The 25,859-nt window shown below is 43.2% G+C and overlaps 1 protein-coding gene across 3 annotated transcripts in view; it reads right to left on the reverse strand.

Annotated features, from left to right (window-relative positions):
* The window catches only part of PLCH1 (phospholipase C eta 1), a 126,036-nt gene that overhangs the window by 78,467 nt on the left and 21,710 nt on the right, over window positions 1–25,859 (reverse strand). The window contains exon 2 of one of the 3 annotated variants that reach the window (XM_075570521.1): window positions 24,365–24,481. In XM_075570521.1, coding sequence (XP_075426636.1) covers window positions 24,365–24,443 — 79 coding nt within the window. In that variant the 5' untranslated portion in view covers window positions 24,444–24,481. Of the gene's footprint in view, window positions 1–4,978; window positions 5,284–7,354; window positions 7,825–24,364; window positions 24,482–25,859 lie in introns of those variants that run through there. The other 2 variants (XM_075570523.1, XM_075570526.1) reach the window with 2 other exon arrangements.

Consider the following 25,859-nt stretch of genomic DNA (forward strand, 5'->3'; position numbering starts at 1 on the left):
CATTTATTAAATAACCCCTTTATTGCCAGATACTTTTAGAAGACATTGCTCTTGAGAACAGTTTACCAATCCATATACACAGCCGCTGCCACTAAACGTAGTTCCAGGCAGTTCCTTATCAGTGAAAACAGATTTGACATTTAATTTTCCGCTCGTTTGTTGAAAACACCAAAATGGAAATCAGAACTTATCAAAATAAAATAAAGAGATAGTAGGCAAAGTCACGGTGTAGACTTTCAACTTGACATGTCTTGGAATAAAAAGGATGTGTCAACTGGCTAAGAGGCTGCCTTCTGAAATGAAAGAACCTAGTCTACGTGTTAGAACCAGTTAATTATTACTTTTGGTAGATCACACTAACATACTATTCAAATGTAACCAAAATGAAATTGTAAGTTTTTTTGGAGCATTGTGCATGTATTATTTAATTTACAGTGTATGCTGTACATGCTATGTAAGATACATTTATTCGTCTAAATATAGTGAGTCACTTGTGAGCACATTCACATGTATCAGACAGGTCGGAAACCTTGCTTTTCCCTATTATCTCTTGGCACAGGGATGCGCAAACTTTTCAGTCTGCCCCCCCCCCCCCTGCCTACTCTTACCCCCCTGCTCACGCCCTCCTCCTTACCTGGTGTCCGGCGTCTTCTGATGTCATGACGTCATGTGACACCGCGTTACCATGGCGACACGTCGCTGGAAGCCGCCGGGAAATTACAGAGGCCTTGCTTGTGCTCCCCGGCATTACTTTTCAATGCCTTTGAGAAGATCGCACGGCCTCTGTAACCGCCGAGCCCCCCACCCTGAAAATCTCACGCCCCCCAGTTTGCGCACCCCTGTCTAAGCATACAATGCTTCCACTGCAGCCAGGGATTCTGAGAAATGACATACAAATGATTACACGTCTCACCTTTTGCTTCTTATCCATTTTAACATGGACTCCCTATAAGCGTATGCCTGCCGCATTACAGCTTTCCAGCACAGCCTGGTTTGAAGAAGTGCATAGCCAGTAACCCACTCACAGACAGCTCTTTCAACCTAAATATATATTTCAAGCATTCTATAGTTTCTAAACAAGCATATAAAATCACTCACCTTTAACATAACTGTTTTTATTTTAATGGAATTAAATTATAAAATGAAAGGGGGAAAAAAACCCAGAATGGGCTCAATTCAGTATCACATCACAGAGGATGCCATCTTTAAAACTCCCAAACAATGAAAGGTTATGGCATCGGATCATAAGCATGTACAGAAAAAGAAAGCAAAAATGCTATGGTTCGTATGTTTTCAACGTTATTAAGAAGAAATTGTGCTTTGCACCCCGAAAACAACGGATTTGTATCTAATTTCTGAACGTAAGCAGGATAGATATCTTCAGGTTACTCTACATCAGGGACGCCCAACTCCAGCTCTCGAGGGCAACCCACAGGTCAGGTTTTCACTATATCCCTGCTTCAGCACAGGTGGCCCAATCATTGGCTCAGTCTTGGACTTGAGCCACCTGTGCTGAAGCAGGGATATCCTGAAAACCTGACCTGCTGGTGACTCTTGAGGGCTGGAGTTGGCCGCCCCTGCTCTGATGATTTGTGCGGAGTGAGGTCTTTCTGGCCATCAAAATACCATTCTGTTCTTCATTCTGAGCTTTCTGTTTCTCGCTGATCCCAATTAATAATGAACTGTTTCCATGTATTTATAAGTGTTATTTCATGAAGAGGTATACTGTACTTCCACTGCATTATTTAGTGGAACTAATCTGCCCCCTGCAGTAGCAGCAATGAAAATATTTTGTATCACTTATCCATGCAGCTCTATCACACAGAATAAATACTCAACACTTCGTATGAAAGCACCATCTGCCGTGAGCAGAATCATTATTTAACTATTTGAAAGAATATTTAATGCTAATGAACAATAGCACGCGTGAAAAGTACTGTCATTAAAAATAATTTACAATGCCGCATTTACTGATAAGGCTTTTTCTTGTATAAGAAAATCACCCATCATGCAATGTGATTTTATATTCAAATCACTTGGCCTACATTCCAGTAACACTGTGCACATAATTGATTTCTACAGTTCACATGAACCATGTATTAAAGCAAGCAGATACACTGATTTATTCAGAACCCATCATACTTTTTTAGGACTTGACATAGTTGCATAGTAGATTAGGTTGAAAAAAGACTTATGTCCATCAAGTTCACCCTATGCTAAATTTAGACGACAGATTATTTATCCTACATTTGCTTTTACAGTATTTTGATCCAGAGGAAGACAAGCAAAAAAAAACCCAGTAAAATATCATCTAATGATGTCTCATAAGGGGAAGAATAAATTCCCTACGGATTCCAAATATTGGCAATCAGATTACTCCCTGAATCAACATCCTTCCCATGTTTACTAAAAAGATGTCCACCCTTTTTTTGAACAAATCTATTGTATCTGCCATCACAGTCTTCATGGGTAATGAATTCCACATTGTAACTGCCCTTACGTAAAGAGCCCTTTCCTTTGTTGCTGGTGAAATCTCCTTTTCACCAACCTTAAGAGATGACCCTGAGTCCTTTGTACTGCCCGTGGGATGAATAGTTCTTTTGAAAGCTCCCTGTACTGTCCCAGAATATATTTGTATATTGTTATCATATCCCCTCTTAGACACCTCATTTCTAATGTAAAAAGACATGACTTCACATCTCCACTATATTTGATTAGTAAATCTCTTACAATAGGGAACATGCTGGATGAAGGTACTGTCATATTATCATTTATAATAATCAGATTATCACACAGCCACACAAAACATTCCCAGATATTGTATTTCCTCCAGTTGTTGCAAAGTTTCTTACATGTTGCATAGGACTGTAATTAGGCCGTGAAGGCCTCGTGATATAATGTGATGTGCAACACATATGCCCAGATCCGCAAAGCTCAGTCACGTGACATAACGCTACGTTAACCTAACTTAATGCCACGTTAAGCCTAACCAAGCATCTTAAAAGGACAAAGTTATGTTTGTTAACTTGAAGGGCCTTTACTGATAAGATGCAAATGAGATGTTACCCAAACACTGCATTTCCCCAAAAGTCCTTTAAGGTTAACGTTGGGACTTAGTGTTAGTTAGGTCATACATACACTTGGTGCTACCCAGGGTCTGAATGGGTAAAACGCCACCGTTAAGCATGAGTTTACAAACATAGCGTTATTTCCAGTGGTATTTCCCCATCTTCTCTTTTTCAACTTCATTTAGACACCTATTTCGGGGTCTGGATCGGAGTAACACTAACACACACTAAATGTCACGGTTTTGGAAGATCACGCAATGGTATGCTACAATAACATAACGTTAAGCCTATGCCAAGGGTGGCCAATTCCAGTCTTCAAAAAAAAAAAAAAATGTGTTTGCAAATAAAGTAAAATCTAGATTTTATATTATATATATATATATATCCAATAAAGAATATCACTTGTGAGCACATTCACATGTCTTAGACAGGTCTGCAACCCTGACTTTCAACCATTATCACCTAGCATACAATGTTCCCACTGCAGCAAGGGATTTTGGGAAATCACATGCAAATGAGCACACAATGTGTCACCTTTTGCCTGAAATATCCATTCATATGGAACCCATATAAGCAAATGCAATGCTGTTCCCACAGCTTTTAAGCACAGCATGGGATTAGGTTTACAATACACATTATATATATATATATATATATATATATATATATATATATATATATATATATATATAGCAAATGTAAATATACTGTATGCTCATTTGCATGTCTTAGGCAGGTCTGCAACCCCGCCTTTCACCATTATCACCCAGCACACAGCACTTCCACTGCAGCAAGGGATTCTGGGAAATGACATGCAAATGAGCACACAGTGCCACTTTTTGCTTCAAAAACCATTTTATACATGGTTCCCTATAGGCTTAAGCTTGCTGCATGGTCACAGCTTTGAGCACAGCCAGGGTTAAGATGCATAGCCAGAAAACCAACCAACCAACCCACCCACCCACCCACACATATATATATATATATATATATATATATATATATATATATATATAAAAAAAATGTGGTGATTACCTACTCTTTAATCTCATCTGACCAAATGTCAGCAACCAACCTCACACTGATGATACCCATCAAGGTTAAAAAATGTCTGTGAGTGGGTTAACTGACTTTGCATCTCCCAAGTCCTTGCTTAAAAGCTGTGTTTAAAACAACATGCATTGGCTAAGGGTTGCTCATGTAATGTGAGCATGAGATAAAAGTTGGCACTGTGTGCTTATTTGCATGTCATTTCCCAGAATCCCTTGCTGCAGTGGAGACCTGTCTAAGACATGCAAATGATTATACAGGAATATTTACAGTTGCTATATATATATATATATATATATATATATATATATATATATATATATATACACACACACACACACACACACACACACACACACACACACACACACACACACACACACACACACACACACACAGTGGTTGACAAATCACCAAAAAATCTACTCGCCACACAAAAAAATCTACTCGCCACCTAGTACCAAACGTGTGCTGCTTGGGCCAACATTTACTCGCCCGGGGGTTAAATCCACTCGCCCGGGGCGAGCAAATGTATAGGTTTGTCGAACACTGTATATATATATATATATATACAGTGTTCGACAAACCTATACATTTGCTCGCCCCGGGCGAGTGGATTTAACCCCCGGGCGAGTAAATGTTGGCCCAAGCAGCACACGTTTGGTACTAGGTGGCGAGTAGATTTTTTATATATATATATATATATATATATCCTAAGGGGGGTAGATGCAAAAGGGTCAGACGGGTCCTCTATAACCTATCCTGGACGGGAATCAACCCCCCAACGTGTTTTGAATCTGGTGGTGCTGTTGGAATCTCTACACAGACAGAATTGTAATAAAAAGCAGGCAATTCCTTACCCTGCTTCCATTGTTTATCTGGTGAGGTGTAGCCGTCACTACACGCAATCTCTTACCCGGCTTCCAGCGGTTACTGGTGGGAAAAATCTATTCCTGATTTAAAGAGATCTCTTTAAGCCGGGGATTTTAAAGTGCTCCAAAGAAGGATCAAAGCTGATGTGTGCGTGAGGTCTGGCAGTGCTGTTGAAGTCTTTGAACTGACACTTTCTGGAGGCTGCCAACAGATTTAACCCCGCTTTTACCTAAAGCGTTCCTGGTCCAGTCTGGATTTTTCTTCACTCCTTAATGTCTCCTCTTAGGTCTGATATGTGGGAGACGTTAGAAATATCAGATCACAATGGGTGACAGGGTTCTTAGAAAACCAATCCCAGCGCGTTTCATCGTAACTCGCGATTCCTCAGGGGTGGCAGAGTTGCGACGAAAAACAAATTGAGATTGTTGCTCTAAGAACTCTGCCCAACATTGTAGTCTGATCTTTCTTATTTAATTACCGTGTTGTTCGAAAATGTATGTGTATCTGTTTTGTACCCATATCCCCAAATATATTATTGATTGATACTACGGAGCATGCACTTTCTTTTTCCTTTGTTATCTAGTATCCTGGAACCTTGGTTCTTTTGAAAGCTGCTACGTCTCCATTTTCTATTCCCTTTTCTCCTCTGGCAATTTATTTATGTGTCACTGATTGTAAGATAGAATATTATCACAGCCATATGTTTATTTTTTCACTTTAATAATTGATTTATGCCATTAGTGACATACTCTTTAAAACAAATGTTTGGTTTATTTATTCTTTTGATATATTATTACAATAGCAATCAATCGACACGTTTGATCACATTCACCTACCTAACACGTGTTATCAATTTAAGTGAGCACCATAGTTCTGACTTTGTTTGTTTGATATAGATATAAATATATATATATTTTTTATACATTGTATGTATGTGGGTAGATGTAGATTATATATATATCTATACACATATACATACATATATAAATACACACACACACACACACACACACACACACACACACACACACACTCTATAAAAAGGGTGAACAAAAGCTGAATGCTCTGATAACACAGATACTATAAGATGCAAACTTAGTTCAGGTAAAAAAAAAAATATTTTAAATTGTTTTCCAAAAACCTGGGTACATTTTAGCTCATATGATATGCAATACACATCAACAGCATCACACAAGCAAAACACTCTAAGACCTTACACATTGATTATTTTACCCAAATGCAGAATAAATAGATATAATTGGAAAGTACCCACACTTATTCTCAATTAGTTCTGTTCCAAATTACAAAACTGATCACATATTTGGGACTATTGCTGCTGTTCACCAGATAAGTACTAGTAAAACCAGTACATACATGAACACACATCTGGAACCTGGTGATTCCCCTATAAAATACCCATTGTAAACTCCATATAATCCTATATTAAGATTAACAGAGCCTGATGGGACTAATTTATTAATACAAATTGTCCCAAGCTCAGAAATGGTTAAATGCAGAAATATTTATCAGTGATAATATTTATCAGTGATAAGGCAACTACCCTATGCAAGAAAATAGAATGAGGGGACCATTAGCTGTCACCAGCAGGCACAAAAAGGACTGATGGAACATTCTTATCAGAAGCCAAGCTACACTTGATAAGTAGTAGCCATGATAAACTATAGCACACAAGATAATGAAGAAATGATTGTTGTTGTGCTGGTTCACACAGGCGTAAAACTGCAGTATTGTCAGTTTCAGCACAAAGGACAGCTCGCTTACCTCTTTAGACTCATTTATCAGGATGGAGGCGATTCCTTTGCTTGTTTCATATCTAATGAATTTGTTACGCACTGTTTGAATTTTGAACTCATATCCTTCCACTAATGCCTTATCAATGCGAATTAAACTTATGCCGAGCTTTAATATTTCCCTGTATTTTCTGCTCATGATCGCATTGACCGCAGTGTATCATTTAAAGACTTTCCTCATCCCCATGCCACTAATATTATCACTAATAATGTTCAGATAGTGCATATGCATTAAATAAGTAATGTGCGTTTGTCAGAAATGAATCTTTTTAATATTGTCACAGTAAGTCCGAAAATAAATCTAGAGAGAGTTTAGGTCCTGATTAGTTCTATACTAAAAACCCTCCAAAATGATACGTGTCCAAAATATGGGATTTCCATCAAACCACAGCAAAGATTATATACAGAGTAGACGTATTAAAACCGCACTTGTATGTTCATGATATATTATTGTAAAAGATTGATGGGTATGAATGAAAATTAGACAAGTTATGCACACTTGTCTATCAATATGTTTACACTAGTAAAATAAGTGAAAAACATTTGCCTTACCTTTTTCTGGGCTTAAATTTTTGTATACTTCAAGGTCTGCCATTAAACGTGTTACTATTATACATTATTGGCACACACAATGCAGTCACTCCCTGGATCCAATCTCCTTCACTTCTCATATTTCCAACAATACATTTGAAATAAAAGGATTCACCAGGGAGCACTTTAACTTTTCTGGAAGACGCTCTGGCAATCCACAACGCGACAGTTATAACATTCGAAACCCAGGAGATATCATAACTTTCTCCAAAGTGGAAAGCTCCCACCGATAGGAATCCAAGAGCCGTCTGCTGGGTTCAGCTGCTACAGTGGGAATGCACTGTCTGTGACTACTTTTGGTATGAGACATGCATGCCTAATGGAATGATTAAGACCCTCGAGGCATTAAATGTGCATAATTCCTGTGAAGTGCAGGTCTCCAAAGTCAAGGAGATCCGTCTCACCTAGGGAGGTCGTTCAGACACCGATTAACATATTTCTGTTTGTGAATGAGTGGCGCAGAGTGAATATTGAAAATGAAAACAAATCTCTCGCTTGAAAGGGGGGGGGGGAGAGAGAAAACACCTCTGTTTAGGAAAGGCAATCTTCGGAAGGTAATTGTTATTCTCATCAAATTGTCATTGACAATCACAGAAAGGTTTGAATACATGTTTTGTTTATTGCTCCAAGCTTACAGGGAGTCTGCATAATCACTGGATCTCTCTTTATTATGGTAGATAATATACCTAGAATTATTCTGTAACAGGTCTGTTTAGAAAGTAATTCTTGCATTTCACTGAATGCTGCAAATAGTGCTATGATACAAGGGTATGGTCCAGGCTTAATTTCTTTAGACCTATTGTACAGTGGGTAGTTCTGATTGCAATATCCGAGAAAAGGGAAATATGGGTCCTGATTCTGGAAATCTGCTTTTAACTAAGCTTATTTTTCTTTTTTTATATCCTTCCCTGGAGAAAATTGCCCTTGGTAGGAAACGTGTGTCTATAAAATGTTATTCCTTGTTTACAGAGCATGCTGGACAAGGCTGAAATGATATGACAATATAATATAATGGTGTGTGCATTTCAGCAGTCGCTGCTTTTTAATAATATAAGCCCTCAACAAACAGTAGATATCAGTGATCTTATAACATAATGTTTTTATTTGGCTTTGTATAAGCCACAACTTTGAAATACCTTCATTCTATCAGTACTGTTTAATTAACACATTGCACTTAAAAAAACAATTGTTTTGCTGCCTCCTTTGTCTCTCTATTACTATGCAGGGCCAGTAAATTACGTTAAATCAGTGCAAATAACGTGATGTTACCTAAATAGGTAACACGTTATTTCCCCTGATTTTAACTGGTATCCACTAAACTAATTATATGCAAAAGCAACACCCGTCACCAAAAGCAGTATCGCAGCGATAAATGCAGTAGCGGGTACGATAATAGCGCAGGCGCGTTAAGCAATACAATGCACAGTAGGGGAAATGTAACGCGTAATTCCCGTGTTTATTAATGGTATATTATCTATTATCTATAATATATATATATATATCTTGGTCTTGGAAAGTGCCAGACCAAAAGAATATACAGTATATGGGTACCACTTTTTATCTTAACATATATTTCTCTTTATAGAGAATTCTATGAAATAACGTTAGGATAATCGTGGTCTGGCTGGGAATAACGGCAAGTTTTGGTGTAACCTATTTATCGTTAACGTTATTTCCCTGCGCTTACAGTAACTGAGTTTAGTGCATCTGCGATGTTAGGTTAGCGTAGGGGTTCTCAACAGCCCCCAACAGGTCAGGTTTTAAAGATTTCCCAGCTTCAGCACAGGTGGCTCAGCCTTCGACTGAGGCACTGATTGAGCCACCTGTGCTGAAGCAGGGATATCCTGAAAACTTGACCTGTTGGTGGGTCTTGAGGACGGGAGTTGAGACCCCCTGGGTTAATGGGTCATTAGCATCTGATTTGCATATGAATAAGCCTAACGACCGTGGAAATATATCGATACGTTATTTCAGTGGTTAACTCGAGGTTATCGTAGCGTTACTCTCTTTAGCGCGTGGGCGTTAGGTTTAACATAACGTTCATTTTGGTCAACGTTACGTTAAATAGGCGAACCGAGCTTCGTGTGTCTGGGCCTAAGAACCGTTTATGTTCAAATATTGTCAAATTGTAACACCGGCCGTGTAGCGTATGGATTTCTTCAATTTAATCACAAGCTGTTGTATGACATGTTTTTGTTCACAACCTCTACATTTAGGAGCATAAAGAAGTATAAATAGAGTAGTAGATACATGCAAGAGCCTTCCAGTAGAGTGGGTGTGGCAAATACAAGCAACACGTTCAAGTAACCTGGGGTAGATAGGCTTATGGTATCCTGTGCCTTATATAGTCCATCTGTAGCTATTTTAGATATTGCACATATTTTTGTCTCTTCTGCACCCATTGGCTAAAGTTCAGAACCAAGTCCATTCAAACCTCTAGGTTTGTTATTTATAGGTGCTTCCTGTTCCACTTCAATGCGTCTTGCAGAGAATTATCCTACATCTGCTTCAATCATGCAGCCTTCCACTTGGCTTTGCCCAAATTACCCCTCCTTATTAGGTTGTAATCAGATTTTTATTGTTATTTATACCAATGTTCTTTTTAACTTTGCGGTCACTGACAGCTCCTATCCAGGGTAATGTTTAATAAGCATCTTGCACATCATCCTGAATTCTCCCTATAAATATCCCCCTTTTCAACTACCTGAGGAAAAGGGATTTCTTTTGCAAATTTGACAGGCCTGAAAATTTACATGCATGTCAGACCGAACTCAAAACAGCCACCAGCCCAATTTAAACTAAAGGTACCACGTGGTTCGAATCGCTTGTATCGTCATTGCAGGGGCTTGCAGCGTTACCATGGCAACTAAGGCCTGTCATACTAAATCTGAATCAAACCCCCCTGAGCTGTAACTCAGATGGGGACGTGGAGCTACTAGATACCAATGGGAATTATCTGGGTATTCTCATCTGACGACTGTTTAAAAAGTCTCATTAAGTGCTCCTATGTTTATCTGTTGTTTAGTCTCCAACTCAAAAACATTTTGGGGAAAACACAGGAAATCTTGCACCGATGCAGTGTTTAATTCTGCATTGACGTAGCAAAATAAACATTTAGGGCCATGGCTACTAAGTGCTGCCATTTCAAAAGGCACCTTCAGAAGCAGGAAGACACTTTACAGCCTGTTCATTTATTAAATGAGTTGTGAGGTGAACTCTGCTGTAGGAAGCTGTCTTCCTAGGCGCTTTCTGCTGAATGGTGTATTATGCAAGAACACTGATTTGTAAATATGGGCCTATGCATGTTAGATGAATCGGTAGCCATTTTTATTTGCCACAAGTCTAACGTTCGTACCTCAAAACTGCAACATGATACAAAGGAATAATGCCTACATGCAAAAATATCTGACGGGATTAAAATATATTTTTTAAAAACTACTTCTTACTGGAGTTTTATGGTAGAATGCTAAACAAGCTGGGCACTCACCAAAAAATATATTTATTAACTGAAAATACCGGTATGTGAGCTCATAAATATATTTTTTCGTGAAGGTCCAGCTTGTACAGTTTAGTGCTCTATCCTGAATTTCCTCTTATCTCTCCCATAGTACTTTCAGTATCTAGTTTACTAACAACTCCTCCTCTGTCAGTCTCTCTGTGGGTGCACCTCAGGCCTCTGTCCTGAGACCTCTTCTCTTTACACACTCTCACTGGGTGACCTTATCACATCTCTTGGGTTCAAATATCACCTCTATGCTGATGACACAAATTTACTGTACCTTTTAACCCCTGACCGTAAACCTGCTGTACAGACCAAAGTCTCTGAATGTCTGGCCACTATATCATCCTGAACAGCCCTCCGCCGACTCAAATTTAACATATCAAAGATGGAGCACCTCATACTTCCTCCCAAGCCTGGCCCTACTGCCCCTTCTACATTACTGTTGGCAGCACGATCATACATTCAGTATCACAAGCATGCTGCCAAGGTGTCACATTTAACTCCTCCCTCACATTCTCCTCGCACATTCAAAATGTAGCTAAAACTTGTCGCTTTCCCCCCCAGTAACGTTGCAAAGAAACGCCCTTTCCTGTCACTCTTCTGCTAAAACTCTAAGGCTAAGGTCCCGTTGCACGCGTCCGCACGGCTGGCTTGCTTGCCGGCGGCGCGTGCAACTCACTGTACCGCGATCTGCGGTTTACAGGAAACTTCAGTAGTAGAGGGGGGCGTGGCCAAACGGGTCGGGGGGGGGGTGCGGCCATGACGTGAGGGGGCGCGGCCATGACGTGGGGGGCCGGAGCGGGAGGTGGGCGGGAGTGGGAGGATTGACAGGGAGGGGGGGCGTGGCTTGAGCGGAGGGACCCGCTACTCTTCCCCCCCCTCCCTCCACGGGCTGCCACGGGCTGCAGGTAAGTAAAAAAAACACACACACGCAAGCACTCATACATACATACATACACACACACACACACACACACAGGCAGGCACTCACGCACTCATACACACACACACACACACACACACACACAGACAGACACTCACGCTGCTTTCACTCCACACTCCTCCCCGCTCCCCGAAGCCTCTCCTCCTCCCGCAGCCTCCCCTCCCCATTGGCTCACAGCCACACCACGTGACGCGTCGAAGCTAGGAAACACCATTCTCTTGTGTCTCCTAGCGGCTGACGCGCCACAGCGTGTAGTCAGCTGTGCAGCCAGTGGGGACCGGGACCGGCTCGCGAGGATTCCCCTGCTGGTGGGGAACTCGCTACATTGCCGCCCGCGCCAACGAGCGCAGCGGGTCCCAGGCCTAATGCAGGCTCCCATTCTGTCCCATCTCGACTTTTGTAACCTTCTACTATCCGGCCTTCCTGCCTCTCACCTGTCTCCTCTACAATCTATCCTTAATACTGCTGCCAGAATCACTTTGCTCTCCCCTGAATCTGTCTCCGCATCTCTCCTGCTGAATTCCCTCTCCAGGCTTCCTATGAAATCCTTCATTACTTAGAACATTCTTCTCCTCTATTTTAAGGCTATACACCCATCTGCCCCTTCTTACATTTCAGCTCTAATGTCTCGCTTTACACCTTCCGACTCTTGCATTCTGCTCAAGGATGTCTTCTTTCTACCCCTTAGGCTTTGACTATAGTGCCGCCGACGGCGTCACAATGGGTGACGTCACCCGTCGCCACCGGCGAATGTTATGTTTTGCCGGTCGGCTGCATCCCCGCAATTTGATTTGTTAAAGGGCTGTCACGTAACGCGACGGCCATTGAAAAATCTAATTTTGCCGGAGGCGGGTTTCCGCTATGGCGACGTCGCTCCGGCGGCGGCAATGCTTTTGGGCGAATTCGCATCGCCGTCACTATAAGCACGGCCTTAGGCTGCATCCATGGTGCCCGCACGTGAGCTGCATCACGCTCGCCTGTTGCTGGAGTGTTTACGTGGCCTGTTGGATTGCGCAATGGGGGGCATGCCGGGAGGCGTTCCCAAGACACGGATCACCCTCATTGGATGAACCGCGCACGTGACCTGGCCAACGCGTGGCAAAAACAAATATATTTGATTCGTCACGCGCCCCATCGCACTCGCGTGCGGTCTATGGCCGCGATCATTGCCTTAATGGATTTTGATCGCGCCATGGGCACGGTTGCGCTAACCATGGATGCAGCCTTATACTATCACTCACTACACCCCACCTCTGGCGTGCCCTTCCCCTCAATAACCAACTAGCACCCTCTCTCTCCACCTTTAAGAACTTTCTTAAATCACACCTCTCTAACAAAGCACATGGCCTCTCTGCTGGCTGATATACATCTCATATGCAAGGACCATGGCCCCTTGCCGACACACTTCCCACTTCTCTCCTTCTGTCTCTGTAAATTCTCCCCACTTACCACTTAGATTGTAAGCTCTTCCGGGAAGGGACTCCTTTTCCTGTTTTATGTCTGAAGCGCTTATTCCCACTATGCAATATATTATGTAATGTGTATTATAAAGCGCTATATAACTAAAGATATACATACAAACATACTTTCCATTTCGGATTTAGCATGTTAGGACCCTTGCTCTATAGCTGGGGCACAAGAGCATTTAATATGTGTGTGTGTGTATATATATATATATATATATATATATATATATATATATATATATATATATATATATATATATATATATATTTATATTCTTTTTTGCATATACAATATTGCTTTTTGCTTCTATTTGTCTTACTTAGTGTGTTTTTTTTTGTACGATACTGTTAGATAAATTGTTTTCACCTTCAAAAGGAAGCTTTTAGATTCAGTCGGTGTAAAGGTGTTTAATACCCAGGTAGCGTCTCCTCACAACAGGTGGCCTATAAGAGCTTGGTGTATTTCTGTGACATTGGTACTCCGCTGTGAGGAGATATGGCTGTGCATTTCTATTTTACAGCTTAGAAATACTAAACTAACATAACAAAAATACACAATTGAGCTTTGTCCCAGAATGTCATCTTCAATTTAAAGATTATTCACTTGCACATATACATGTTTTGTTGTCTTCACATAAGTATCCAGGTAAATATCTGTGTATTTATGGATATTACATGCAGATTTGTTCAGTCAATCTTGCAACAAACCATGTATATTGGATCAAATAAAAAGGCAGAGGCAGCCTGGAGGCCCCTATCTGTTTTGTGAATGCTATTTTCTTATGTACCTTCGCAATGAATTCCAACCATTGCAAATACCCAAACACCATCTGTGGAAACACTGCAGAGAATTGTGGTTTCTGTTTTTGTTTACAAATGAGGGGAATGAGGTATTGAAGGAGTTGGATGTGTAAAGAAATGTATTCAATGTAAACCTATTTATTATCTTTGCAGCCAGAGGGACCTGCAAGGCATCGCTTGGAAATGCTTTCCATATGTCTTTGTCACCAACAGAGTTACTGTCAGTGTCTTCCTTCCACTGAGCAAAAAGACAGAACAGATGACAAATAATACTATTTTAATGGCTTTTCTAATGTAAGGGTTTACTGACCATATAGTAAAACTTTCTATGACAGTGTTTTTAAACATGAGTTCCCCGAGCACCCCTAAAAGGTTCCCTGCAATTTTCAAGTCGTTTGAATATTGTACCAAATATAGAAGAATTTACAATGCATTTGACCTCAGATGCGCTATTAGAGAGGGTTGGGGTTTTTTACAATGCATTTGATCTCAGACGCGCTATTAGAGGGGGTTGGGGTTCCTTACAATGCATCTGATCTCAGACGCGCTATTAGAGGGGGTTGGGGTTCCTTACAATGCATCTGATCTCAGACGTGCTATTAGAGTGTTGGGGTTCCTTACAATGCATCCAATCTCAGATGCATTATTAGAGAGGGTTGGGTTCCTCAGAATTTCACATAGCGTTCCATAACAAAATAAGGTTGGAAAGCACTGATTGTGTCTTCATATGTTAATTTAGCACTCTGATACTCTAGTTGTCATGTGCAAGAACTAAAAGTGTTAGGCAAAGGAGATTGGGCTTTCATGCAAAAAATGATACCATGATGATACCAGACAGCACTGCAGCTCAGCTCAGGTCAAGCAGTGAGGAATAATCCAGGCACAAAAGTTGCTAGACAAAGAGCTGCTTAAAACTGGGAAACTGCTGATAAACTAGCATGTTAAAGTCACATTTCTCTAAAAAATAAATATCCACTTAAACATAGTGTGACTCTGCTGCTTTAAATGATACTCCATTGCAAAAAGGAAACCAGTTCTGTTTTCAACTACATTCACTACTAAAACACATGGTAAAAAAACACATTCCACTATTTAAAAAAAACACTTCTTCCTTACTACGTTGTAGAATTGGCTACAACACAGGCAGTAAGGATACATCTGTTTTTTCTTCTCTTAAGAATGGGTCATTTAGTTCAATCTTTTGGCCAAAACATGTTAAGCTGCAATCAAGCGACCCCCCCCCCCAGCCTTAGGCAGGGGGGTTTCATGACCGGGGGGGGGGGGCGGCCTTCCCCCCTCTGGCCCGCCCCCGCATCGCCCTCCCCCTGTCCAGGGGAGGGCCAGCCGTGGCCTCTTAAGGCCAAGCTGGCGGGGGCAAGTCCTCTTTGCCTCCCGCCAGCGAATTCAGAAGGACCTCCAGTGGATCTCTCCCGCACTCCCCTGGACCTCGGCCAATGTAAGTTGTTTCTTCCCCCGGGGGGGGGGGGGCCTCTCTTCTCCGTTTGGGAGCGCTTTTCCGTTTGGGAGCGCAGCGCGGGGGGACCCCCCCTCCCCCTTCCTCCCTTATCAGAAGGATAGCGTGGGGCCGTGGCGGACGCCGAGGGATTCGATCCCCCTCCCGCCCGGCGGGGAATAGTGGTCGGGGCAGGGGGTTTGGTGTGCGGGGAGAGGGGGGCTGGCGGAGGCACGCAGTCACAGTGCGTGAGGCCCAGGGTTGCTAATCCTGGGGCAGGCAATAGTCGCGACCCGTGCAAGCAGGGCCGGGTAGGGACGGGCCGGTGCCCCGTCGCAAAGGGGGGTTAAATAGGGTCGTCGGTGGCGGCTCGTGGGGGGTAGGTGCTTGTTCTTGCCAGACTGGGAGCTGGGCCGTTTGAGCCCGGGGGGAGCACGAGTGGGCGAGGTCAGATATTCATGACGTCGATAACCCGCTCGCGCAGACGGCAGCGGCGCGGGGCCGGCTGACCCTCCCCTCCCCCTCCTGGGGAAAGTACACTCTGGCGAGGAGTGGCATTTACCCCTCGTAGTTTATGTATTAATAAAATAGCCGCGGCCAATTTTACCTCCAGTTTACCGTCTCCTGTCGTTATTTCGGTTATGTAAGGGGACAAAGCGGGCGGGGGGGCTGCCTGACCGGCTCCCTGGTCAAGCGACCCCCCCCCAGCCTTAGGCGGGGGGGGGGGGGGTGTTCATGAACGGGGGGGGCGGCCTTCCCCCCTCTGGCCCGCCCCCGCATCGCCCTCCCCCTGTCCAGGGGAGGGCCAACCGTGGCCTCTTAAGGCCAAGCTGGCGGGGGCAAGTCCTCTTTGCCTCCCGCCAGCGAATTCCCACCCACCCATCCCCTTAATTAGGTTGGGGCAATCCAGCGGTAATCGTTAATGAAGCGTGGGCGGGGGATTTGTAACATGGGACATGTACAGTATGTGTTGGTAATGCTTCTCTGTTCTGTTGCAGTATGGAAGTCTGTTACTCTGCTGATCTTGAAAGGAACAAGGTTCCAAGCAGGAGGGGTCGTTGACCGGCTTTGCCTTTGTCGCGGCGGCTCGTGGGGGGTAGGTGCTTGTTCTTGCCAGACTGGAGCTGGGCCGTTTGAGCCCGGGGGGAGCACGAGTGGGCGAGGTCAGATATTCATGACGTCGATAGCCCGCTCACGCAGACGGCAGCGGCGCGGGGCCGGCTGACCCTCCCCCTCCTGGGGAAAGTACACTCTGGCGAGGATTGGCATTTACCCCTCGTAGTTTATGTATTAATAAAATAGCCGCGGCCAATTTTACCTCCAGTTTACCGTCTCCTGTCGTTATTTCGGATATGTAAGGGGACAAAGCGGGCGGGGGGGGGGGGGGGAGCCGCCTGACCGCCTCCCTGGTCATGTCAAGGTTAACCCATGCAGCACCTCCTACACTGCCAATGTTATACTATGTCCTTTGTATTTCCTGCACACTGCACAAAGGTACCAAACAGGAAGAACCGGCTGCTAAAACGTTGACGTTTAAAATTAAGACAATGAGAAAAGCAACGTTAAATGGGACCCACACAAATTGCCTATTCTGTTGCTTTCCAATAGAGCGTTTTTCATTTTTAAAGAACATTTTCACAAATCCAAGTGCTGCAAAAAAGATAAGTGAATCGGAATAATACATTTTGTGTCAGTGTTCAAAACAGTTCTACGGTGCAGGATTGGAGCGGCAGGATGATAGTGTGTGTACCATTCCTAGAATGTCTCGTTCAGTCTCATGTCCACCTCAATGCAAGTCTGACGCAACAGTTAAGACTTAGCCAGTCGGGTCACGCACCTGAATCCTAGCACTGTAATTACATGGAGTCAGCTACAAATGAATTAATCTTTTACAGTTAGTCCGAGTGAGAAACAATTCGCCATGGAGGAGGGACAGGCATCTCTGCCGGCTTCAAATGTGAATGAAATCTTTGTTGATGCAGTGAAATAAAGCAGCAGTAATTTACCGAGACTGGTGATTAGTCAAATGAAAATTGCTCATGATGCAGCTCACAAAAGGAGACAAACTATAAATGTGTCTTCAATTCACGAAGGGGCAAAGAATCACATATTTTGCATGCTATACACTGTGCTGTTGAAGCAGCCGAATCACTTACATGACTATTGTTTAAACAATATATAAAGCTTTGAGCTGTGATCCGGGGGTTGGATGTCTTCTTGAGAGTTTGCGTAGGACGACCCTAGGGGCCACTCTTCTTAACCCCTTGGGTACCCCGAAGAGCTGTCACGTAATCGCCAAGTGCCAGAGGAGCTGTGGCGCTTTGGTACCGCCGCCCCTCCTACAAAGGGTCAAGAAGTGCCACGTTACAAGACCCCTTTCGGGCTGGAATACACCTTATAGTCCAGTCAGTTGAATGCTGGAATGTGTCTTGTGGAGCAGGGGAGTGTTGCAGCGGCTACTCTTACCCTGCTTCAGCTCCGGGAGACCTCCTAGTTGCCATTATGAAAAAAATCTTCTCTGAAACAGGGGATTTACTGCTTTAAATACTATTGAATATCAATAAGGACATCCAAATCATTAACCACAGCATGTAATGTGCCTAGAAGCTCTTGACTCCCCCCCCCCCCCCCCCCCTCATTGAAGCAGATGAGAAGAATGATGATTTATTAAAGAATATATTCCATTGATGTAGCCTGGAAGCAGCTGTGGCACATCAGGGGGAATATCACAAATCATTCAGATAGCAAGCTTGTTGTATTTCGTCTTTGCCTTGGATCCAACCCCAGGGCTACTGGCAGCATAATAATGTGCAAATGCAACTCTAGATTTGCACATAAATGAGAAGTATGAACAACATTTATAGACTGCAGCTAAAAGTAAGTGGTTGCAGACGATAAGCACCATAAATAATAACAATGAGACGAGATTCACAGTGTGGTGAACCCCTGGCAGCTTCACACGTTATTCCGTAAAACAGTAGTTCAAGCTGCCGTCTTCCCCCCCCCCCCCTTTAATATGTGCATCAATGCAATCCACACAGTGATAAGGAATTAGCTAAGTTGCTAATCGATTCGTTCTCCTGTAATCGATCGGCGAAGATTCGGCTCGGGGTTCACTAAATGGCTGTCAGTGCAACAGAAGAAGACCAAAGATGCAAAATTCTGTGGGGAAGGTCATGTGACCAGGCAGTCACTAGATCCAATTGGTGCACTGCTAGAGAGAGGGCAAGGCTCAAAAGGGGGTGTGCCAGAGCCTGTTTCAGAAGAGGAAGGGGATGTGACTTTGTAATTGGTTGCTATAGAAATAAAAAATACTTGTTACATTATAATACATTAAAAATGTAATTCTGAGTTGTTTTAGAAAACAAAAACTGCTACAAGTATTTTCTCATAGTACAGAACTGATTTATTAAAAATAACACACATGTAGTATATTGCGTCTTCTGCAGCTTTAATATGAATATAAGAATGTATAATGTAAATATGTAAAAATTTGAATTAATATATGCACCAATTGTATCTAGTGACTGCATGGTCACATGATCTTCCACACAGAACTTTGCATCTTTGGCCCTCTTCTGCTGCACTGACGGCCATTTAGTGAACCTTAGCTAATTACTTATCATTGTGTGGATTGTATTTCTGCACATATTAAAGGGGGGGGGGGGGGAACAGCAGCTTGGACTGGTGCTTTAAGCTTTTTAATATTTGTTCCATTGTAAGTGCAACTGAACTGTCTTACCTTTCTAACATATCCCTTATAAACTATATGTCTTCTTCATTTCTTGACCCACATGAGCGATTCCAACTGAAGATGTGGACCTCTGAATTTGGATATCCATCCCCATGTTGGTGCCTATATTTTAGGCACGCCATGTGAGTGCATTTCCATCCGTATGCATAATATACTACAATACTGTACATTTTTACTTTCCTCCCCTCTCCCTCTTTCTCCCCAGATTTTGGAGTTGTGCTGGATTTTCTCCCTTTTCTTGAAAGTTTCTATATTTGGAAATAGGTATAGGAAAGCATAGTTTCTTTCATAACAATATGATATATTTATAATTTCTGACCCTTTTGCATGATGATCTACTTACTACAGGTGAACTTTTTTTTTTTTTAGCGCTTTTTTCTTATTTTTTCTATTTGTATGGCAGTAGAATGCTTAGGAATATGGGCCTTAACCTCCTAAACATGCAATTACCACACGTTCAGGTGCAGGGCGGGGAGGGGGGAGGGGTGGTCCGCCTCTCTGTGCCAAGGGTACTGCACTCTACACTGGGTGGGCCTTCTCGTGTGGAGCCTCAGGGATCTGGAACTTGCTACCGCCAGGGCTCAGGTGTATGTCGACCTTACCACCGTTTCGGGCTCGGTGTAGGACTTACCTCTTCCTTCTGACTTTTCCTGTCTAACAAAACAATTGCTTATCATTTTAATTTGCTTTACTGTAAAGTATTGCAATGAGGAGGTATGTTTGTACTCAAAAGAGAAATGATGATGGGTGATGGGTATGATGATGATGGATGATGAGGAGGAGGATGAAGATGGTTTGGTTGGGCATAGTTGGCTTTTTGTTGTTATTTGTATAGGAAAAGGGTAAATGGTAGACCAGTTTATCACTAAGATCAAGATAACAAGTGAAGAGTGTTTCAGCGTTGACAGAAGTAACCATGCAGTTAGGTTGCCTCTTCAGTATCTCTTCTGACTTGGTGACAGCACACAGGATATCTACAAGTGATGCTGAGGTTGCTGACTTCACGTGACCTTTATGGTATGTTCCATTAACCCAACTCATTGACTACAAAAGTGCTTTGAAAAATGAAATGTGCGCCTTTAAAATGAAAACTGGACCATTTCTAAGATCGTTAATAAAAGGACGTCTCGGACGGCTTACAAAAGTTCTGTTGGCTAATTGCTTTTATGAGAAATATTGTGGTTATGAGAGCCCCGCTGAGTGGAGCAGTCAGTCTAATTCTGTAGCAGCCTTTAAATTACAAAAATAAAAATAAGTAATAGGGTGAATGGTTGAAGAAACAGCCCCAAATGTTAGATGATGCTGAAAATCTCAATCAAGAGAAATAAATAATCGTTCCAAACAATGTTGTTCTGCGTCTTGTGGACTTTATCATTATGGTTTACCATCTGATAATATCAACCTCTCCATGGTATAATTAAGGGTAACATCAGAGCACCATGGAAGCATATGTGCAGAGATCGGATGGGACTGTGATCTTGAGTGAGTTTTTGTCACATTCGCCCTGCCAAAGATAGTTAGTACACTGGGGATTCAGCACCATCTGCTGCTATGCTGTACCTCCTGGAGCTGATGTTATCATTCAAGAAAGGAGGGGAGTGGAAACCCAATTTGCACAAAAAAAGAAAATTCACTTTGGGAACAGTTATGGGCAACATTGTATCAGGCTAAAGTGGTGCAAAAAAAAACCCTGCTCTAGATGTATCAAGGTAATGAACAAGGGAGGCATCAAGTGTACCCCTGCTTCAGCACAGGTGGCTCACTCAGTGGCTCAGTCGAAGCAGGGACATCCTGAAAAACCTGACCTGTGGTGGTCATTGAGGACTGGAGTTGGCCACCCCTGATATGAGAGATTCCATGGAACCTCCAGTAAGTACATGAAAAACATGCCACAGTTGTATTGCTTCCACACATACGTTGTGCGTAGCATTTCCAATAGAAGCAGTCAGTTCAAGACATAGTCCAATGTATAAGTAAATACACAGGGCAATCTGCTTGGGGATAAGGCCTGGGACATAGTGCTTTTATGCGGGCGGAGGCGCGCTGAGGCTCAGGGAAAGCGGTGCTTACCCTGGCCTTACACAGCGCGCCGTCCGTGGGCGTGACGGGGGGCGGGCCAGTGACGTCACGGAGCTGGTTCGCCCTCATTGGGCGCACCGCTCACGTGACCGGCCCTGCGCTCCGGCAAGCAGGAAAATCTCAAACCTCCGTCAGACACACGCTTCCCCAAGCGTGCTGACGCGTGCGCGAGCCCCTGCTAAAGCCGCTCGCATTGCGGCTGCAGGGGCTCAGTGCCGAGCAGCAGCACAGGTCAGCGCATAAGCGCTGACCATGTTCGAGGCCTAAGAACAACCCCCTCTATGGATCGGGAGACCAGTATCCATTCAAACAGAGGTCCATCAAACAAAGCCCGTGTGTATTGGGCCGATCATTTGACCCTTCTTAAGACTAAGATGCAATGTGATAATATGACAATGAGATGCAGTGTGTTTTAAAGGAGCAATCTGTGCCATTGTTTCTTTTCATTTTTTTTTTAATACAGGATTGGAGCAGAAGGTCTGCAGAGCTGAGCCCCATTAATGTCAGCTCTGAGGACCCCCTGCTTCCGGAGATACTTACCAACGAAGGGGGCGCCGGTATCTCTCTGCAGTTTAAAGCCCCCGGTCTCATGGGCCAATAGGAAGCCTGCACTGGATGATGCCACTGCTTCCTATTGGCCCACAGGGCGTGGGAGCTTTGAAAATAAGCCGTAATGTGAAAACTGGAGTGGCTACCGGCACCCACTACAGACGTAAGTATCTCCGAAAGCAGGGGGTTCCCCGAGCTGAAATGAATGGGGTTCAGCTCCGGAGACCCCTTTCTTCAATCCTGTATTAAAAAAATGAAGGGGAAAAAAACGCAAGGATTGCCTCTTTAAGTATCCCCGATAATCATTGAACAAGAAATTAACCTTTGTGACTAGGCATCGGGGTGTTTTTTAGGCTGATTTTCCATTGAATAGAATCTCAGTGCACCAAAAACACTTCACTTTAAATTAAGGATAGGTACATTCGCTGGTTCAAAATTCGAACTTCGCAGATTTGACATTCGGTTCAACATTTTGAGTGAAACCTCAGAACAAATGTTCAAATCGGAGATAAAAACCCCAAAAAGGCTTATCCTCTTACTCCTTTATTTTAGTTGCGTTTTTAAGTTGTTTTTTTTTTTTATTTAAAACCACAACCAAAAGCAAAATACCAGTGAAAGTGTCCTCTCTTAGGCTAAGGCCCCGCTCCCTCCATCAGCGCTCCCGCACTGCAGACAGGCGATATGCGGTCTGTAGGGAGCGGGAGGTGGGTGGGTGGGAGTGGGAGGCTTGAGCAGGAGGGGAGCGTGGCTTGAGCGGAGGGACCCGCTACTCGCCCGCCCCCCCCTCCCTCCACGGGCTCGGGCTGCTGATTGTTTTTAATTAAAAGCAACACACACGCAGGCACTCATACACACACACACACACGCAGGCACTCTCACGCACACACACACAGGCAGGCACTCACGCACTCAGGCACACACATACAAGCCTCTCCTCCTCCCGAAGCCTCCCCTCCTCATTGGCTCACAGCCACACCACGTGACGCGTCGACGCTAGGGATGACAATTCTCTTGAATCCCCTAGCGGCTGACGCGTCACAGCGTGTAGTGAGCTGTGCAGCCAGGGGGGACCGGGACCGGCTCGGGAGGATTCCCCTGCTGGTGGGGAAAGCTCGTGCGGCCGCCCGCAGCGGGTCCCAGCCCTTACTGTACAGGCATTATTCTGGATGTCATTGGAGACATAACACTCAACAGACCAACTAGATTTATCAATTTGATCTTAATATGCAGCAAAAACTGTATGTAACATGAGCACACTTAATAGCAAGCTTTATCCAGTTACAGATGCAAAAAAAAATGCTATCAATTTTTTTACAAGTGCAATCCCTGATAGTTAGTCTTTAGAAAATTATGTTTTCTGCTCAGCTATCTAATTGCCTCACTTAAACAAAATCCGTCAGCACACTTCGGTGCTAGCGGGGGCTGTCTCTTTTGAAAAAAAAAAAAATGCATTATTTAGTATGGAAAAGTCATATTTAGCAACAAGCACTGAGAAAGCATATCTACTATCTTAATTTAAAAATTGGAACCATTTCACTTCGTTAATATATTCTTTTCCAGGTTCTAGCATTATTTGTATTCTTACAGTGCCACCTGGTGGTGAGAATGCATAATATACTATGATTCCATAGATTATTAGTAGCCCTGGACCATCTGTTTTTCAGGTCCATGATACGCATTTCAACCCCTTATTAAGACTTACCCAGCCAACATGAACAGCCCTGGTGTTTATCTTATGTGGTGAAGGTCAGAGGGCACCAAAGAACCTCGGAGCTGTATAATCGGACTGCAAGGCGGTCCTGGATTTTATTACAGGTTTGATGCATCAAACCTTTCAACGCCAGTATGTTATCTCAGATATTTTAGCATTCAGGTTATGTCAACATTGTTACAGTGATCATGTGACCCTAAATTAAATAGGAGACTTTGTATACTCCATTTAGATTGCTGCAGTTCACCGAATGTCACAGTGGCGTCATTAGGAGAATGGCACAAGGTCCATGTAGGATATTTTGCCATGCCCAAAATAGCAGAATAGTTGAAAAGCGTCAATCTTGACCGATAGTAATTGTTTCATTTTACCTGAACCGGCTGGGGTCCCCGGGAGCTGTTTTGTGGTCCCGTAATGTCAGGGAACCCTCCGTTTAAAGAGTAAAAAAAAAAAATAAACAAGCGGCATGAGTTGCTGCTTTAATTAAGTCATGTATGGCCTGTTTATCCCATTAATGGTGTTCAAGAAAAAATGTGAACAGCTTAATAGCTCAAATCCTGTGTTGCTTCTATATTGTACTTGTTTGTTATTTTTGCCATGGTGCCAAGCTCCTCAAAGGGCAATTATTTTCTCAATTACAACTGACGCGGAAACTGATATTTCTGCACTGTGGAAAAAAAACTAGATGGCAATGATTAAAGAGTTTACTTTACCATGAAACGTCCCGTTGTCTGCTAAGAAGTGTCGGCAGTATTGCAGGGGCTGCCGCCGATCCCCATTCCAGGAGCTCATTTTGCAGGTAGGATGCGCTCACCATTCAGATATTGATCCTGGGAAGCCAGAAGACACATATACCCATAGTCAGAAAGATGATGACGCCCTGCTGAATCGCTAGGGTTGACCACAAATTGATGTTTATTTCTATTTGTTGGTACAGTATGTGTTTTGAATACAACAGAATTAAACCATCTGGGGGGGGGGGCACATTTACTTTTTGGTTTTGGTGGGTGATGTAGTGTGACTAATAATTAGATCAGTGTTTCTCACGCCGGATGCCATGTCACTCAGGGGTGCCTCAGACCAGAGGTTGACAAAAATATTAAATACGTAGGAGCCATGCCAAGTATTTAGGAGTGGGTGATGGGGTAGCGGGGTGTTCCGGCGGCTCTGTGTTAGCGTATATCTGTGACACATACACAGTGACATGCACACACAATGACGGAGAATTACACACACACACAAAGTGACAGAGACACACACAGTGACATACATACAGTGACACATATAGCATGACAGTCGCACACACTGACAGACTCACTCTCACTAACTCTTCCCCAGTCAACTATGATAACACGGTCAATGTAAGTGTAAGATTATATTGCTATTAGCTACTTATTTTCAGTTACTACTGTACTGTACTCGGTTTTGTTGGAACTTCAAAAATGTGACAATTGATAAAATGATGGGGTGCCACAGCAATTGGATCATCTCAATAGGGGGGCCCTGCGGGAGAAATTGGCTGAGAAACAGTGGATTAGATGCAGCAGCAGGTGAAAAAGCTGCAGTAGGGTAGGGTAGAATTGATATATAAAATTGGTGGTCTGACCACGGTAGCTGCAGAATAGGGCCTTTGAATTCTAATCATCATATCCCTGTGATCTTCCAGTAACGAAAAGTTTTGGAAAAGATTACAATAAATAATTGTAACTAGCCCTGAAAATAAACATTATATGACGATGCCAAGTATCTCTACAATCTCCTAACCTCTCATTATCTGCTAATATTAAAGTTACACACACGTTGCCTCTATACATCAAGATCTTGGGGGTCTATCGACAAAATGTTGACGCACTTCTCCGTTTGTTGGGGCAGAGTTTTAGACTTACGACATTTTAGATATGGTGGATTTTCTGGGAGAAATAAAAAGGAAAAATAATGGTGCACAGAAACGCACAATGTGATACATTTCATTATAATGTGTGCACCATGTAACTCCTCCCCAACTCCTCCTACTGACACTCCCCAAGGTGCAGGCTGGGGCAGAGACACAGAATGTGATACATCTCATTATAATCTGTGCACCGTGTAACTCCTCCCCAACTCCTCCTACCGACACTTCCCAAGAGGCAAGCTGGGGCAGAGACGCAGAATGTGATACATCTCATTATAATCTGTGCACCATGTAACTCTACCAACTCCTCCTACTGA

The sequence above is a fragment of the Ascaphus truei genome, chromosome 14 (genome assembly GCF_040206685.1).
Source record: "Ascaphus truei isolate aAscTru1 chromosome 14, aAscTru1.hap1, whole genome shotgun sequence".
Classification (NCBI taxonomy): Eukaryota; Metazoa; Chordata; class Amphibia; order Anura; family Ascaphidae; genus Ascaphus; species Ascaphus truei.